At 41.2% G+C, this 17,494-nt stretch overlaps 1 protein-coding gene across 2 annotated transcripts in view; it reads left to right on the top strand.

The window, feature by feature from the left end:
- The window catches only part of LOC117289058 (E3 ubiquitin-protein ligase RNF31-like), a 41,443-nt gene that overhangs the window by 10,946 nt on the left and 13,003 nt on the right, over window positions 1-17,494 (top strand). For both annotated transcript variants that reach the window (XM_033769987.1, XM_033769988.1), the window contains exons 3-12: window positions 1,831-1,977; window positions 3,174-3,804; window positions 5,964-6,399; window positions 7,260-7,335; window positions 9,248-10,453; window positions 11,132-11,315; window positions 12,139-12,236; window positions 13,655-13,933; window positions 14,479-14,694; window positions 16,400-16,600. In XM_033769987.1, the coding sequence (XP_033625878.1) occupies window positions 1,831-1,977; window positions 3,174-3,804; window positions 5,964-6,399; window positions 7,260-7,335; window positions 9,248-10,453; window positions 11,132-11,315; window positions 12,139-12,236; window positions 13,655-13,933; window positions 14,479-14,694; window positions 16,400-16,600 (3,474 nt within the window). The remainder of the gene's footprint in view (window positions 1-1,830; window positions 1,978-3,173; window positions 3,805-5,963; window positions 6,400-7,259; window positions 7,336-9,247; window positions 10,454-11,131; window positions 11,316-12,138; window positions 12,237-13,654; window positions 13,934-14,478; window positions 14,695-16,399; window positions 16,601-17,494) is intronic.

Below are 17,494 nucleotides of genomic sequence, written 5' to 3'. Positions count from 1 at the left end.
GTAACCCTATTTTGGTTAGCACTTTTGGTTTCCATTCTCCATAATTTGTAGGGTAAGCATAAGGGTCTGGGCAAGCTATGCCAGTGAAAAATGCTTCATAATGCTTAATGTCATCTTAAATACTGTTAGTAAATGCACACAAGCTAAGTTTCTTTACAAAGATGCGATTTCTCCGTTTTTAAAACATGTAAAAAAAAATTCCATGTTTATTTTTTAACATAAAGACTAAACCATATATATTTATATCGCTCCATAATGCAGAGAAGGCTGTTAAACCATGTGTAGATAAATTAATGTAAGCAGGTTAATGCAATTTGCAAGCTTTCACGCTCGCAAACTTTCACGCTTTGTGCTCACATGTTTTTTTTTTCAACAGTCTATCACATCTCTGCAAAGATCTTGCCCAAATTGGTGACTACAGCTCTGGCTAGTGCTAGATTTCCATGCCATCATGTGTTGAAGTACAGTTTGTCCTTTACAGTCGTAGATGTTTTTAAAAAACCCAGGTGTCAGCTGTTCTGTTCAAACCATTTTTGTTCCTGCTAATTATAAAATAATGGCTAAATTCAACAGGGTATTAATTGCCCATTTTCTTAAAGCTGGTAAGGCAAACTAAATTGCAAAGCACAGACAAATCTTGCTAAGCAGGAATTGGTAACCAGGCAAAGTGCCAAAAAGTTCATATAATTGCCACCGATGCCCATAATTTTTTACCTGCCCGCTGAAGTTGGCAAATCCAATAATGCCTTCACTTAACTATTAAAACTTTACCCTATTTATAGTTCAATTAGTCGTTGCTGTTGTGCTGTGTACAATACAAGCAGCCAGCCTAAGGAATTATTGGCACACGTATCAAGTGCTGGATTAAACCTTGGTAGCCCAGGTCACTTGACCACCCCCCTCCACCCCTCCATTTTTCCAGGGTCGTACACTGTGCAGTACCTCTGAAGTACATCATCCAATTATTAAATTTCCTCCCGTGGCTAATAGGTAGCGCTGTTGCCATTGTGCTACTTTGTGGTTTTCTTTGACATAAAAACTGGGACACAAAGATAAAGTACCAATGACGTCGAATGTTACGCTTCTCGGTAAGAATCTTTAAGATTTCATTCAAATTTTTGTTTCCCTTACCCAGGTCAGCAAGACTAAAAAAAATTATTTACTGACGTGAACACCGTCGTTTCTGACGCAGTCGTTTCTGAGCTGTGGTATATAAAAAATGCATTAAATGGAAGCTCAGGTTGTAGTTGGATTGCAAAATTTGTGAACAGTTCTTTGTTTCAGATTCCAGAGAAAGTTCAGCAAAGTTTCCTTTAGTTTGGAGTAAGTGAGACGTGAGTGGGCAGAGGAGTTTGTGACTTTTTTTCTTCATTTAATGTATCGACAATAAAAAAGGCTTTGTCGTTAATCTGAGGGTCCTATCGTCGGCGGCGGTGTCACCCACGCTCAACGCACTCGGCAATCCCACTCTTCCGGTTTCTTTTTGGCTCATAGTCAAATCAACATTTTTTCTTTTTGATACCCGACATATGCAGTTAGAGTTTATGATTCATAGCTCGTTCATTTCATCTGTTTTGTGTTGTTACTTTACTGTCATCGTGGGGTACCTTCCCCTGCTGGGGAACCCCTTATCCCACCCCTATTATATATGTTCTTGACGGAGAGAGACTTTTCGGGGGGCTTCAGGAAGGAACTATGACAGTCTGCGGTTTGGTTCGGGTTTGCAAGCCGACAGTACTCCAGTTCCTTCTGATTAGAAGTTGGAGTTGATTACTTCCCTCCTCTTTGCGTCACGGCTACATTTTTTTCTGTCTCTACTTCCTCGTACAGGGAGAGGAAAGTTTGAAGATTCTTGTGTCGGCTCTAGGTCTGCTGGAGAAGTACGGACGGAACTTGCTGAGACCCAAACGCCCCACGCTATGGAAGTGTATCTTCTTTGCGAATAGTGTCTTTCGGACGAGGGTGGACATTATAAAGGTAGGTGTGACTTTAAGATAATACTTTGCCTTTCTTAATTGTATCACTTTGGCCTGTTTGGTTGTTTAGCAGTTAAGTTTTTAGGCAAGTTCTGAATGGTTTTTTTTGCACAATTTTATTTAAAAACGGGTTTTATTCATCATATTTTAAAAATTTTGTTATCTTTATTTTATTTGATATATGTATGATTGGAAATAATTTATTAAAAAAAACTTTATTGATTTACAAAAAAACTGATTGAGAAACTATTGACTGAATGGAAAATTGATTGATTGATTGATTGGAGAATTTTTTTTTATAGATCAATTGAATTAACTGTATCGATTGAATGGAAATAGATAGTGTGCTTTACTAGTGTATGGCTAAAAGCAAATATTATTTTTTTATTTTTCCCTGATGCAAATGTAACATCTATTAAAAAGAGCACTGTATGCTCAGTACTTTCCCAAAGTCTTGTGAAAAAGAAAGTCCACAGGCATATAATTGGGGTGGGGTTTCGAACCCACAACTTTTGCTGAGACCACCGAGATTGCCCGGTAGGTAAGTAGACGAAGTTTGAATGGCAAAAGTTGTGGGTTTGAATTCCAACCGAGTATAACTGCAAAAGAAGTTTTTTATTCAACCGATCCTCACATTAATACGAACCCATCAACATGGTTGAAAAAACAATACTATAAAGGCAGAAATAAGAGGGTAAGATCGTTTTTTTTATGTTTTGAAATTTGTGATATTATACAAACGGAAAATTCAAGACTAAAATCAGACTATGCCTGCCTTTTTGGCAAGAGGGGGGCGGGGATGGTCAGAATTTTCTTTTTCTTTATGTTTTATTAAAAAAGTGCTGTTATGTTTTTTATAGTTTTTTGGTCTGGGGGGGGGGGCGGTGACCACTTTTTCTTTAAATTCTTTTTCAGGCTCTGAAGGAAAGAGCCACTGGCATCCCTGCGAGAAATACATTGTATGCTTAAATGATTTTTTTTGCAGAACTCTGGAAAGTACTTTGTACACATCGGTGTTGGCAAATAATTCTCAAACTTCTTGACATAATATAAATGGTTCAAATACAGCCCCCCCCCCCCCTTTTGCAGCATCACCATATTTTTGTTGAAATGTTCACTCTGTATGTTTAGCATTGGAGTCGGACACTTGCTTTATGTGAGTTTTACCAGTATCCATTTACCTTTGATTACTCACAGGGTGCCAGACACATATTGCAGCTTATGGGATACTCAGAAGTGGTCGAGGATGGTTTGAGCTTTCCTACCGATTCAGAATCTGCCGACCCGGACGTCGTTGCCAACATAACCGCCGACCTCGCGATCGCCAAGACGGAGATCGACATGTACCATCTGAAGCAGCACCCTTACCCCTACCGCATCAAGGACTGCCTCGACGGCACCATGACCATGATCCAGATCCCGGGCGACTCGCCCTCGGGCACTCCAAAGTCGTTCTTTGTGCGTCGCCCGGAAGAGGGGCGGGCGACCATCTACGAGAATGTCCCCAACCAGTCTCAGCCGTTCCCAACACGGAATCCACCAAACAACATCCAGTTGAAGCAATCTCAAGCGCCGGTCATCGCGAGTAAACCCCAGCATTACGCATTCTCGGAGAATGTCTTCTCAAACAATGATGGGATCGTCAGTAAGATCGGGAATCTTGCTTCTAAGGGCAGCCAGGTGCCCGGTAATAAAGGCTTTGGGTACTTCGCCCAGAATCCAGAGTGCGTTGTAACAGTTAAGGACTCGACGCAGGAGATCAATCCGCAGCCTGCTAAGCAGACAAGTGCTGTGGTTCATGTCAGGGGTCAGGCTGATCAGATGAAGGGTAAGTTAACTCTAAAGCACTTTTCACACTGTATCTTTTTTAGATTTTCTGAAATATTTTTTGGGTAAAATCAATCTTTTTAAATTCAGCTTTTCATGTTGTATATTTTTATAGACTTTGTGGCCTGTAGTGTAGTCTGTTTTATGGTAGATAGTAATTTTAAGTAAGTTTGTTGTATAAAAGGCCGAAATGAATTTCCCATCCCGGATAATAAAAGTGAATTGAAATTGAAATTGATATTGTATCTTTTATCCCAATGGAATACATCTCTGGGGAGGCCTCTGGATTTGTTTTGCCCCTCACTTTCACACACGAGTCTCTAATCTGCAGGGTTCCGGTTGCATGATTCAAGACTATCCCAGGGTTTTACCACATACCTCTTACCCCTATTCTGGAGCAGGGGTAACCTATTTTTGCACAACAAAAATTTGTCTGTACTAAGCAAGTTTTGTGCTTACAGGTTTTATGAAATTTGGCCCTGATTGGAATTCAACACGTTGTCTGAGATCTTGCTATTGAGCTTCTTCTTTTTTGACCAATAGATCGTATTGAATATGATGGCACCGTTTAATGGCGTCTGTGCACGTGTGTGTGCATGTGTGCGTGCATTTGCTGTAGAAATCAAACCAGGAATGCTGTGTGATGCATGCTTCATTGATGTGCGCGTTTGGACGCGCATACGGTTTGCCCTACAAGATGGCGATTTTCATAGCAAAAAAGGGGTTATTCAATACGGTCTATAGAGGGGAGTGCTAATCTGGATCATTTATCTTGGCCCAATTTCATAGAACTGCTTTTAAAGCAGCACATATTACTTTAACAATTTTTTACTTAGCAGAAATGAGCAGGATACAAGTCACAAATTGTATGTGACATGGGCCCAATTTCATAGAGCTGCTTATCAAGCAAAAAAAATTTGCTTAAAGCACGAAAATAGCTTGCTTCTTTTACACATGTTACTAGCAAAAATTTCATGCCATGTACATTGCTTGTGACTAATATTTAGCTGTTGTTTACTTAGCATAACAATTGAGTGGAGTGGTAGCCGCTAATTTGAGTTTACAAAGCAAAGATTTTTTGCTTTATTAAGCAGCTCTATGAAATTGGGCCCTGGTAGTTTGGCTGTTAATTTTATCCTGGTGAGCAATATTGTATTGTGCTTAGCTACTTTTTGTGCTTTATAGTAAGCAGCTCTATGAAATTGGGCCCTGTGCAGAATTACCAACTACAAAAACAACAGAAACAGCCTCATTTTGTGTAAAGGTTAAATTTTCGAAACTTGCACAAGCCAGAAGCAGCAAACTGTTTTGTTGTGGTTTTGATTGATTGATTGGATTTATTCAGGTAAGAATACAGGAAGAACTCGGCAAAAATACAACACACAACATCGATAATTTAAACAATGGAATAAAATAAACAAAAATAGAACACAAGGAAGTAAAACTGCACACAATTTTTCAAGATACTACATTGTAGCTTTAGACTTTATAACTTTAGACTTTGCCCACGGCCTACTGGAGTCGTTTTTAGATACTGCGATACACATGTAGTCTACTCAAACTTGCTTAGCCGATACCATTTATGAGTTTACTTTTCGATAATTTGCAGTGACCTATCCACTGAAATATCAGTTACTCCATTTCCAGGAACAATGTTATTATTAACTCGACAGCCAGATCAAATAATTAGCTTATAACTGTGTGTGTATTTTTAGAGCTTTTTTTGTTCACCGTTATGAACATAGAAATATATTAAGTACTTCTTTGCCGATCTTGAAAGTGCTGGGTAATCCAACATGTATGAATAACTTTGAAATAGCTGTTGCATAAAACAGTGGTTGTCAATTTGTTTGTAGTTCATTTACATACACCCCGGTATGTGTAATAGACCTTATGCACATGACATCATTTCTGTAGGGCGCCCTCACCTAGAGGTCAAAAGGAGGTTGTTCATTGGCCAATCCTGTGCGCCGCGCGTACAAATCTGTGCGTATCGATTGTTTCGTCACCGTTTTTCCACTAAGATGGCCGCTAGATGACGTCAATGCATAAGGTCTATAAGCACGGCAAAAACATGCACACCAGGACTTTGCCCCCAAAACTTGTCAATTGTGTACCTAAACAAAAATCTGAAACTCCACATTTCTAACATTTCCCCAGCCACCGACTCAGAGGAGACTGAGTGTGTCATGTGCGGAAAGAAGACAGCCAACATGCAGTGCCCCACATGTCCCGGCCTACGCTGTGAGTCATGCGACAGACAGTGGCACATCCACCCCAGCCGGCGATCCCACCAGCGCAATCAAATAGAAGCAAGTCCCGTACCTGTGTCATTTCCCCCGATCATCTTCTGCAACGTCTGCGGCACGGAGCCGGCCACAGTGCTGTGCAACAACTGCAGCAGTAGCTTCTGCGGGCAGCACGACGTGTTGTTCCACAATCATCCCCAGCGTGGGAATCATGTCAGACAGCTGTTGAGTATCGAGCCACAGATTCCCACGGCGGAGAGCCCACCACCTAAGAATATAGTGCTGTCACCTGTAGACACTCCGCTGTCACAATCGACGCAAGATTCTTCGAGGACCCCAGAGTCAAGGTTTCTCGTCCCGTTTCATTTATTATGATAGTCTTCAAGTTTTTTTAAAGGCACTAGACACCTGTGGTAATAGACCCTTCCCATGAAACATGTAAATTGCTCATAGCGCGTGCGCACTAACGTTTTGGTTGGCAAAAATGAGGGAACATCACGCTGTTTTGTACACTGGTAATGGGTGCGTGACGCAGACGCGTTTGCGTGCCTGCTTTGTGCACCATTCTATGGCTTTTGCCAACCAACAGGGTCGGTATGCATGCGTGAATGTAATTAGCATATTTCATGGGGAAGGTCCACTGTCAAAGACCAGTAATCTTACTGTGTTTTACAACATATGGATAAATTAAAAAATCTGTGAAAGTTTTGACTAAATTTGTTATCAAAGTTGCAAGAGAATATTGAGAACAAAAACATTCTTGCTGCACAAATTTGTGTGCTTTCAGATGCCTAAAAAAGGATGCAGACCTGAATTATTTTATTATTTGAGTGAGAAATTACCCCTTTATGTTACTTCAAAGAAACATAAGAACAGTGTACATGGTTTTGTTTTTGAGCCGTAGATTCTATGATTACATCAAAAACATTGGCAAATCTAAATTCAGGCCCAATCCTTGTCTTTGAGCCCCTTTTTTTGAACAAATATTGGTGAAATATTGCGGCCGTTTGCGGCCGCCGCTCTAGGCATTTTTGTACAAGCCGCTTGCAGCCGGGGTGTTCTCTAAAAGGGTTTTTGGTCTCTCATTTTGATCCTAGCAGAGTGTTTCTCAAAGACTCTGCTGGGTTAAAAAGTTTTGCATGAGTTTGGTTACTAAACAATCAGCAAAGACTAATTGATTTTTCTTTTCTTTGTTTCATTTGTTTAGCTCCCGCTCTGGAAGTACTAAAAAAAGACCAGTTCCTGCTCCGAGAACCTCTGTGAAAAAGTCAAATAAAAGTGATGTAAGTATAAATGAAAATCCAACAGCCTGACATTTCTAGCATGGTCTCACTATTAATCATGAAGAACACTGCATTATGTTTTTCCCCCCTATCAATAATTTACTAAAGTAAAAGACACCCCACAAAACTTGTTTTTTAAATGTAGAATTTTTTTTTTTTCCACCTGTAGAGAGAGTACCACTTTCAACCCTTATAATTAAAATGTTTACACTTCCTATTGCAGGAACCCTTTCGGATAAGGGACCACCAAAATGTATTTATGGGTTCGAATCCCACCCGAGTAACATGCCTGTGATATTTGTTCACAGGACTCGGGAAAGTACTGAGTATACAGTGCTAACACACATCGGTGTATGGGTAAAAACCAAAAAATTAATATTCTTTATCCCGATGCAAATTTAACATCTATTATATCGTTGCGGTACCCGCTGCCAAAACATAGGATTCGAACTGCCTCTAGCTACCGGGCAACCTCGGTAGTCTAGTTGGTAAGACACTGCTCTAGAATTGCAAGGGTCGTGGGTTCGAATCCCACCCGAGTAACCGAGTAATGCCTGTGACATTTGTTCACAGGACTCGTGGAAAGTACTGAGTATACAGTGCTAACACACATCGGTATATGGGTAAAAACCAAAATTAATAAAATGTATTCAGTGTCCTGTTTCATATAGCTGACAGTCAGTTCTGATCAGTATTAATGAAATTGTTCCCAGTACTACCCACAGTAGTAATTTCTAGAACACCAGGATCATAAATTTGAGAATTGCCAAAAATTTAACCATGACTCAAACCAAGTAAAAAGGGAAAACAGTCGTGTAAAATTCACCAAGAATTTCTTATTTGTTTCTGAGACTGTTCAAAGTAGTTTTAATAGGTTAATAGTATCATCAAGTATTTTAAGCAGGGATAAGAAAAGTCAGACTTTTATCTGAATTCAGCCTTTTCAGAGGTCTGCATTGTAGACAAAAATTGCTGTTTTCTCTCTGAATAAAGTAAGTCAGGCTCTTTGATCTAATAGCCCGATCCATTAGGCTTCCGCCCACGACGCACGTGTGAGCAAGAACACGTGAGCCTCTCCAATGCCTTTCTGCACAGTCTGCCGCGGGCACCAAGCATACGCGCATGCATGTCGGACCTTATTTGTCGGACCTTCATTGCGTTGAGATTGGTCAATATGCAATGGGATTGGTCTTCTCTAGCACTGAGGAAACTATTTCCAGAATTGAATTGAATTGAACTGAATTGAATAAGTTGGGAAGTTTAGTGCATTCTTACTACCAACCGGGCTCCTAGTAGGTGATGCCCATGCCTACATCCTGACTGACTGAAGAGGGTTACCCTGTTTCAGCCTCGGGAATAGGTGGAAACATGCTCCTGGTGACAGTTGAATCTCCAGAAGACGATCAGAGCATACTGATCGAAACGTCGAGTTAATCCAACGGTTCTTTTCAGAACCACCCCAACTCATTTAGAGATTGTTATTACATGGTGTTACCGCAAACTTTTCTATATCTTACTTCCACCATGCAAAGTTTCAAATCCTACTCAATTTAAGCTCAATCGGTCATCGGAGTCGGGAGAAAATAACGGGAAAACCCACCCTTGTTTCCGCATGTTTCGCCGTGTCATGACATGTGTTTAAAACAAATCCGTAATTCTTGATATTGATATTGAGAATTGATATTGTTTTAATGTAAAGCATTTCATGGAATAATATTTCAAGAGAAGCCTTTCACCATTACCTTCTGTAAACCCTGAAGTTACTTGTAAATCTGTGAACTTTTAATTTGTTTTCTGTACCAAAAGTGTCCAAAGGCTTTAAGCCATACATAAAAATATATAAAAAAATAGTCAAGTACTGTCCTTCAAAAGGTTAATTATGAGAGTTGTTTTCTTTTTTATTTGTTTGCAGTCATCACAGCCAAATTTGAGTCCAGTCGAGGGCTCCAAATTTGATGACGATGTGTTCAATGGGCAAGCAAAGCCAGCCTATGCTGATCTCAAGGTCCAAGCCAGGGAAATCACCAGGACACAATCAGATACGATGCCCATCAAGACCAAGACAGCGCCTTCTTCCAACCCGGAGCCTTTTTACTCCCTCCCAGCAAACACTAACAATGTCACAGCCCTGTTGGAAAATGTGGTGAAGAGGGACATTGCAGTCCTCCAGAAGATCCGCGGACTCCGATCTGCCATCACCACGGAAGGCTTGGCGGTAGAGGGCTCGCTGAAGGCTGAGGAGAGACACCTGCTGGCAGAACACACATTGCTTCTGAAGAAGCAGAAAGAGTTGGAGGAATCCATGAAGGGGTTGGGCTTGAGTAGCAGCACAGAAGAGGTCGAGGTGGTGAGGAAGGACCCAGTGGCCAGTAAAGAATCCCACGTCAAACCCTCGCCTAGATCGGTCGCTCAAGACGTCATTCCAACTACCCCGGTTAAGACAGTTGGTGCTGCGGTAAACCTGGACGAGGTGTCCCGCCAGACTGTTCAAAAGACCCAAGCAGTGCCTACTCCTACGAGACGTAGATCCACATCTCCACCGGTGCCTCAGAAGCCTAACTTTGCTTCAAAGTCTCAACATGCTGAACAGAGGCATAGCCCTGCAGATAGCACCCCCTTAGAGGCACAGTCAGGGTCAGTATCAACACCTTCTGCTGACGTTTACAAACCCCCGCAGGTTTCTCCGCGCCCACAACTCTCTGCCACCGGCCCGGGACGAGTACAGCAACTCGCCACTAACATAAGGCTGACTACCCCAGCTGGCAACAACAACTCTGTCCGACTCGAGGCATGGTTTTGCCCCCAGTGTGGCGACCACAACACATCGCTACAATGCCTACGCTGCAAAACTCAGATGCCTCTAAGCAGCAACACAGGACCATCCGTAGCAGCGTTAGGTCAGCAACTCGGATCGGCCATTCCAGTAGGGGTGCCTCAAACCTTAGCAAAGCCTTCTGTGAAAATGCAACGCGATGTGCAACCTCCTCAAGGATGGGTTGATAGTCAGATTGGAGATAGTCAACAGTCAACAGCAGGTGCTACTGTAGGTGCTGCAGCTACTGCTGGTGACAAACCACAGCCATTGCATAATTTCTTTCTTCTCCAACAGCTTGATGAGGTAAACATTATTCATCTTTAATCAGGAAACATCTTTAATTAGAAGCCATACAAATTGCAGTAATGACCTTATACACCAATCTAGACGTAGCACGCCTTGCTATGGTGTACCTATGCCTAGTTTGTGCACAAAGACACAAGAAAGTTGTTTTCCTTTTCACTTTTATGGAACTGAATGTCTTCCTCGACGAACTATGCAATTTCCCTGACATGGCTGCATGATATAACGTTGTACTACATTCTTCATTAATGTTTACAATTAAGCAGAAAGTAAATACTGAAATTCTAACGAAATACTTTGCCGCTGTAACGCATTAAACTAGCGACTATATGCAGTTTCTTTGTCTATGACCTTTAAACTCACCTAAGGCGTTTCTAATTAGTTGCAAATATTTGTGGTCAGTGATCTACATTGGTACATCATGGTGTGCTGTCAAGAAAATTGTGTAAAGTCGTTGAGGAAAACGTCTCATTTCCATGGAGAGTGAAAGGACATTATTCTCTCGTGTCTTTTTGCATAAACTAGGCACTGAAGACACCGCAGCATTGGCGCCCGGCGCCCCACGCTCGGCACCTGGATTGCTGTATAGTTTTGAGCAGCGAATTTGAACATTTGGTGCTGGTCAGTGTTTTTTCTCTTTCCCCTGTGTCTATGGCCTGTATTTGTTTCCTTTGATAGATTGCTGTTGAGAAGCAGAGAGCAAAAGAAGAAGATGAGAGGAATCAAGCCAGAGAGAAAGAAGAAGTCATCATGACGCAGACGGGTCTCTTTATAACACCGCGATCAAGGAAACTGAGAACGATGGTCAGCCCAGATCCACCTGCAGCAGGTCCCACCAAAAAACAACCGATTCTCAACCAAGGTTGGTCTTCATCAGCTCTCAGCAACTAAATTATATTGATGGTTTATTAACATTAACCAGTTACTGCCGGAAAGTAACATTGGTTTAGCACTGGGAATTATCACATTGGTAAAACTGGAAGTCGCGTTGGTTTTTCACCAGGAAAGTCTGTGCGGATGTCACATTGATCTAGCACCAGGCATACATTTGATGTTACATCAGCAGGGCTGAAAACTAACACTGGACCACAGGCCTGGGGCCAGTGATTTTGGAATCGGGCCAGTAAACTCACAATGGTGCAAGCCCGTTGGTCTTGGTTTTTTTTCTTCTAATGGATAACTCATTGTGTAATATTTTTGTTTAAAAATGTGGGCTAAGAGTCTGATGAAAATCTTGAAACTCTTTTCAGTATTGAAATACCGTACATAAGACAAAAGAGAAAGATTTTACTCTTAGTGCTTGTTCAACTCATGTTGATTCTAATCTTGCAAAATTAATGTTGGGCCAGTAAAAAGTTTGAGCTTGTGGATATTTTCCTTAAATTTGAGCCCTGCCGTCGATTTCACAAAACTCTTCCTAACTTAAAAAACTTAGCTTAGGACTTAGGACGAGTCCCAACACTGCACTGAAGCATGCAGACCTTAAGATTAATCCAAAGTCCTAACTCGAGATAAGACGAGTCCTAACTCTTTGTGAAATCGACCCCTGATCACTTTATCTAGATGTAACTTCATTTTGGAGGGGATTTTATCAGGTTTGTATTTGATGTCTGTTGCTAAACCATAGTGTTTTTGTTTCTTCATTACGTTTCATATCATCTCCTTGCTCCCCCATGAACATGCAGTAGCAGCAGCTGGGTTAGCACAAGTCATACGGACGGAAGATAGGAGAAGACTTGATGAGCAATGGGCTCAGAGTCTGGCTTATATTAAACTACTACAGGTAAGCGTGTTGTGCTAGATTTCATAAACAGTTGAGTGAAAGATTTATAGATTAGCGTCAATTGAATGGTTGCAGTAGCTGCTGCTTAGAATTCGAACTGACTCTAGCAATGCAAAGGTTGTGGGTTTGAATCCCACCTGGGTGACTTGGTGAGCAAAGTGCTCAGAGTCTGTCTTATATTAAACTACTACAGGTAAGCGTGCTGTGCTAGATTTCATAAATCGTTGAGTTAAAGATATAAATAGCATCAACTGATGGTGATACCTGCTGCTAAGTGCTGCCTCTAGCCATCAGTGTAGCTTGATGGTTAGTCATGCTTAGCAGACACTAATTGTTAGCAAAAAACTACCATAAAACTATTGCGATTTGGGCACCAGTAAACTTTTGCTTAGCAAAGAGTTCTGTCAGTCTTTTCTGCTTAACAGCTTCATGAAATGTGGCCCAGGTTTATGAAATCGGTAACTCTTTTTCTTTTCTTAGCAAGATCTTCTCAGTGGTTTTCAAGTTTCTTGCTGAACATCTTGAGGAAAATGAATCTAGAACTCATTTGAATCTTCTTCTTTCCTCTTTTTTTTTCAACCCCCCAAGTAACGATATCTTTGAACATGTCCGGCGTCTACACTGAATGATTACATGATGGCAAATATGTTGTTGGTGTTTCACATCCTGTACAGGCAGTCTATGGCGAGTGGGGTTAGGGTCCGGGGGAGGGGGGGGGGTCCCCTGACATCATGTGGGGGTAGACCTTGGGGAGGGAAAGTGGTTTATTGGAAGGAAGGAACGTTTCGCCCCCAGCTACTTTTAAACCCACACTTAACAGGTGTTTCCTATTAATGCGTCTTATAACTTGTATGTATTATATGATGCCCTAGTTGTTTTGTTTTCATCTTTGTGAAAATTTGCTTTTCATTAGAGTGGTAGTTAAGTTCATCTAATCAGGGCCCAATTTCATGGCTCTGCTTACCGCCGAATTTTGCGCTTATGATCACGATTCCCCGCTTACGTGCAAGCGCCAAAAGAGATTTGAATGTTGTGGTACAAAGACAAGATCTAAGATTAAGTGGCAGAGAGTTCCAGATGCGTGGCGCAGCTAAAGAAAAGGACCTGTCTCCCCATGAGTGTCGAGACTTGGGTTCAAAGTTTATTTATCCTTGCAGGATGCAGAGGACTGTGGGCAGTAAACACCAACACCAAACAAAACAAAACAAATCAAAGAAAAACAGACACAATAAAATTAGTCCTTGAAAACCTGTGACATATGTAAGATACGTTTTGAGAAAAGATTTGAATGTTGTGGTACAAAGACAAGATCTAAGATTAAGTGGTAGAGAGTTCCAGATGCGTGGCGCAGCTGAAGAAATGGACCTGTCTCCCCATGAGTGTCGAGACTTGGGTTCAAAGTTTATTTATCCTTGCAGGATGCAGAGGACTGTGGGTTTCTACCAGAGGACGTCATGGTGGCAACAGAGTCTATAAACAGGACCGGCGGCCAACAGGGCCAGGAACTCCAATGGCTACAGAGTAACTGGGAAGATTACATCTACACCGTTGTAGCTATGTCCACCAATCATCTGAAGAATGAGGTCGGCCAGAGCGTAGGGGTGGTGACTAGCCAAGAGGCCATGATGGCCCTGAGGAAACATTACGGGTGTGTTGAGAAGGCAGTGGAGGAGTGTGTCGGTGCTGTTCAAAGAAGGGTGAGGATCATTGCAGTTATCCCTTTCATGAAACGCTTATTTAAAGCAATAATTTGATCATATGGACACATCTTTTGTTACTAGTTTTTGTGCAAATGGTGAACCCCCCCCCCCTCCCCTAAAAAATATATATATAAAAATACAGGTCAGAATAGCACCCTCATCAAGAGTCCTCTTTCCCATTCTGAAACCGGAAATTCTTCAATACAACATTGCCACTGTCTTATAGAGCTTTTAAATAAGGGAATCAAAGGGTAGTGACGAGTTCTTAAATGGCCGGTTAAACTTGGCAGGGTCGTTGCCGTGTGATAGAGGTCCGGACTTCGTTGCTCCAATTTAAAATATTGCAACTTCATTTTATTTTACTTCCATTGGAATGACAAAAAACTAGACCGTAACAAACAAATGTTCGCAAAGCTTGACTGCCTTTTTGTGTGTAATCTTGGGTGACCAAAGGAAAGGGTAAATTTAGTCATCTGCACTTTTACTTTTTCAATCTAAAATGAAAGTTGGTACTTTATTTTCTACTTCTACTTTCTCTGCAGGTCTTGAGTCTAGTGGACCTGGGGTTCGATTATCAGCGTGTCTACGAATCCCTGGCCGATGTTGAAGGCAAGACGGACGATGCTTTGATTCGACTCAACAAAGGGCTGGCGAAGGGCTTTGCCGATCGTATCTGGCAAGAAGACAACGAAGACCTTGATACTCAAGAAAGGGTGATTTTAAACCACGGGGCGGAGGATCGACTAGTAACGGTCAATGTACGTATCACTCGCCCATTGAGAAATGGGGAAAGTATAGATAACAATTATTAATTAACAAATAAAATTTATAAGGCGCTATTTCATCAAGATCATAGCACACTAGAAAGAAATGAACCTCGGGGCGGAGGATCGACTAGTAACGGTCAAGGTACGTATTACTCGCACATTGAGAAATGGGGAAAGTATAGATAACAATTATTAATTAACAAATAAAATTTATAAGGCGCTATTTCATCAAGATCATAGCGCACTAGAAAGAAATTAAGAATTAGCATGGAAAAATGTTAGTCTGTAGGACTTTTACGAAATGTAAATAAAGTAACAGATTCCCTAATGACAGTAGGGAGATTGTTCCAAGTCAAAGGCCCAGCTACACTGACAGCTTTTCAAGCGAGTGATGTCAAGTGTGGACCAAAGAAATCGTGGAGGAGTGTAAAGTGGAAGTATAAGAGGTTCAGTTTTGTTCAAGCATTTAAAAACAAGAAGAGCAATTTTAAACTGGTCCGTTCTCTAACTGGTTCCCTAACCTAAGTTCCCTAAGTGATAATGCTGCTAATTAACCCCAATCTGCCTAACTGTGGGATTTCCTGTAGAACACCAAAAGGCAGTTAGCACCTTAGACCCGGTTCATGTACTTCCTCCGAATGCGGAGCGAAATTTTGCGTCACATGGCTGTTTTCGCACAAATGTTTCGCAGAAGCACAGCTCAATCGTTGTGTGAATTTGTGTAGATGAACAAGAAGTTAGTGTCTTACTTTGTACTGTCATAACTAGTGATATGATATGAGATAGGAAACAAGGCCAATTATTAACGACTAGGCCTTGAGTTTCAACTTAGCGAGGGCAAGCCCATTGTCAGGTTGCAAAGGGCACTTCCATTTGTAAATCTTAAAGTCAATGGGATACTTTTGGAGAGGCACCAGGAGCAGATTTCACAAAGCAATAAAATCCATCGCAAGACTAAATGGTCATAGTGACTTGTATTGTGACATCACACTTTTCTTAGCAACTACGATTGATTTACAGTTACGATCAATCTAAGATCTTTGTGAAATCAACCCCAGGGCCAAGACTAGGGAGACTTAATACCCATAACAAGTTCAAAGAGGATCTCAAAGAGGCTCTCACTGCTGTTTTTCACTAGATTTTTGTGTTTCCTTTCTTGTGCCATGAGTGCACTTGTGATGGATACCTGCTCTTTAAAGGCAGTGGACACTATTGGTAATTACTTATAAAATAATTATTAGCATAAAACCTTTCATGGTAATGAGTAATGGGGAGAGTTTGATAGTATAAAACATTGTGAGAAGCGGCTCCCTCTGAAGTGACGTAGTTTTTGAGAAAGAAGTAATTTTCCATGAATTTGATTTCGAGACCTTAAGTTTAGAATTTGAAGTCTCAAAATCAACCATCTAAAAGCACACAACTTTAGTGTGACAAGGGTATTTTTTCTTTCAATTTCGATAACCGATTGAGCTTAAATTTTCACAGGTTTGTTATTTTATGCATATGTTGAGATACACCAAGTGAGTAGACTGGTCTTTGACAATTACCAATAGTGTCCACTGTCTTTAAAAGTATTCTTTTTATTCTTGTTATTATGAAGGCCATGGCCTCTGTATTCCTTCAAGCCTGAGGGATGGTTCTTAATGTCGTCTTTCAAAAACCATTGATAAATAAAATTGGTCTTTAACTCTCACAGAGGCGCCTTCGTCTCCTTCTAGCGGACTACGAACTTCCCAGCTGGGGTCGCGCTGAAACCGCGGCCCGATTGATCGATACAAGAAAGTACGCGACGGAGGACGCTATCATCGCTGCTCGGGAGTGTGGAGACTTCCAGAGAGCTACCCAGTACTTGGAAAAGACATGCTCGATTTGCTACACGGAGTTTCCCATGAATAAGGTCAGACAGGTTTATTTATTTATTAATTTATTGTTTTATTTAGATTTGAAAGGTCAAGGGTCGGTTTAACAAAGATAGTCCTAATTTGAGGCTACCCCTAACCTAAGACAAGTAACTCGTCCTAACTATGGTTAAGACTAGTCTTTAATAATTCTTTGTGAAATGCACCCCTTTAAACGTTTGGTAATGACTCTGAAAATGAATGCCATTAAAAACTTACTTGGTAAGAAGTTCAGCAGCTTAAGAATGCATTTTGAGGAGCTTTTTACTTTGAAGTATAGTGGTTATTGAAAAACAAATTAGTTGTATCCCGTAAATTTGAATATGAGAAGTGTTACTGACGGTGATTCCCGTACTTGATTATGGTAACCAGCCAAACAAAAATATTCCACCTGTACAGACCGTGACTGGTATCCAGCTCATTTACGTATGCTCAGCAAAAAAATGTTTCCTCCATGCTTAAGCAGCTTCATAAAGTTGTATGGTATGCAGAATGGGCTAAATACCAATGGATACAAACTATACCTTTACCCCAACCCCCCATAACACACTTTTAGCAAAAAAGGATTTGATAAGACTTCATCCGTTTCTCCTGTACCATCCACAACAGTTAAACACCTTGATTTTTTTTTATGATTTTTTGTTTTGCAAGTCGCCAGACACACAAGGCCTGAAGGCCACTTCAAGGTGTGGGCTACAATTATTTTTGTCCAGAGGCCGTTGCCACCTACTCCTAGGACTGAAACAGGGTTACCCCTTTTACAGTCCATACGGATGTAGGCTTGGGTATCATCAGTCCGAAGCCTGGCCGGTAGAGCAGAAAGCGCTACATGTACCTCCCCAATTTTATGTAGCAAGTGTCACGACCGGGATTCGAACCCACACTCTGCTGAT

Source organism: Asterias rubens, chromosome 4 (genome assembly GCF_902459465.1).
Source record: "Asterias rubens chromosome 4, eAstRub1.3, whole genome shotgun sequence".
NCBI lineage: Eukaryota > Metazoa > Echinodermata > Asteroidea > Forcipulatida > Asteriidae > Asterias > Asterias rubens.
The sequence above is the reverse complement of the archived record's forward strand: the minus strand, read 5'-3'. Positions and strand labels throughout refer to the sequence as shown.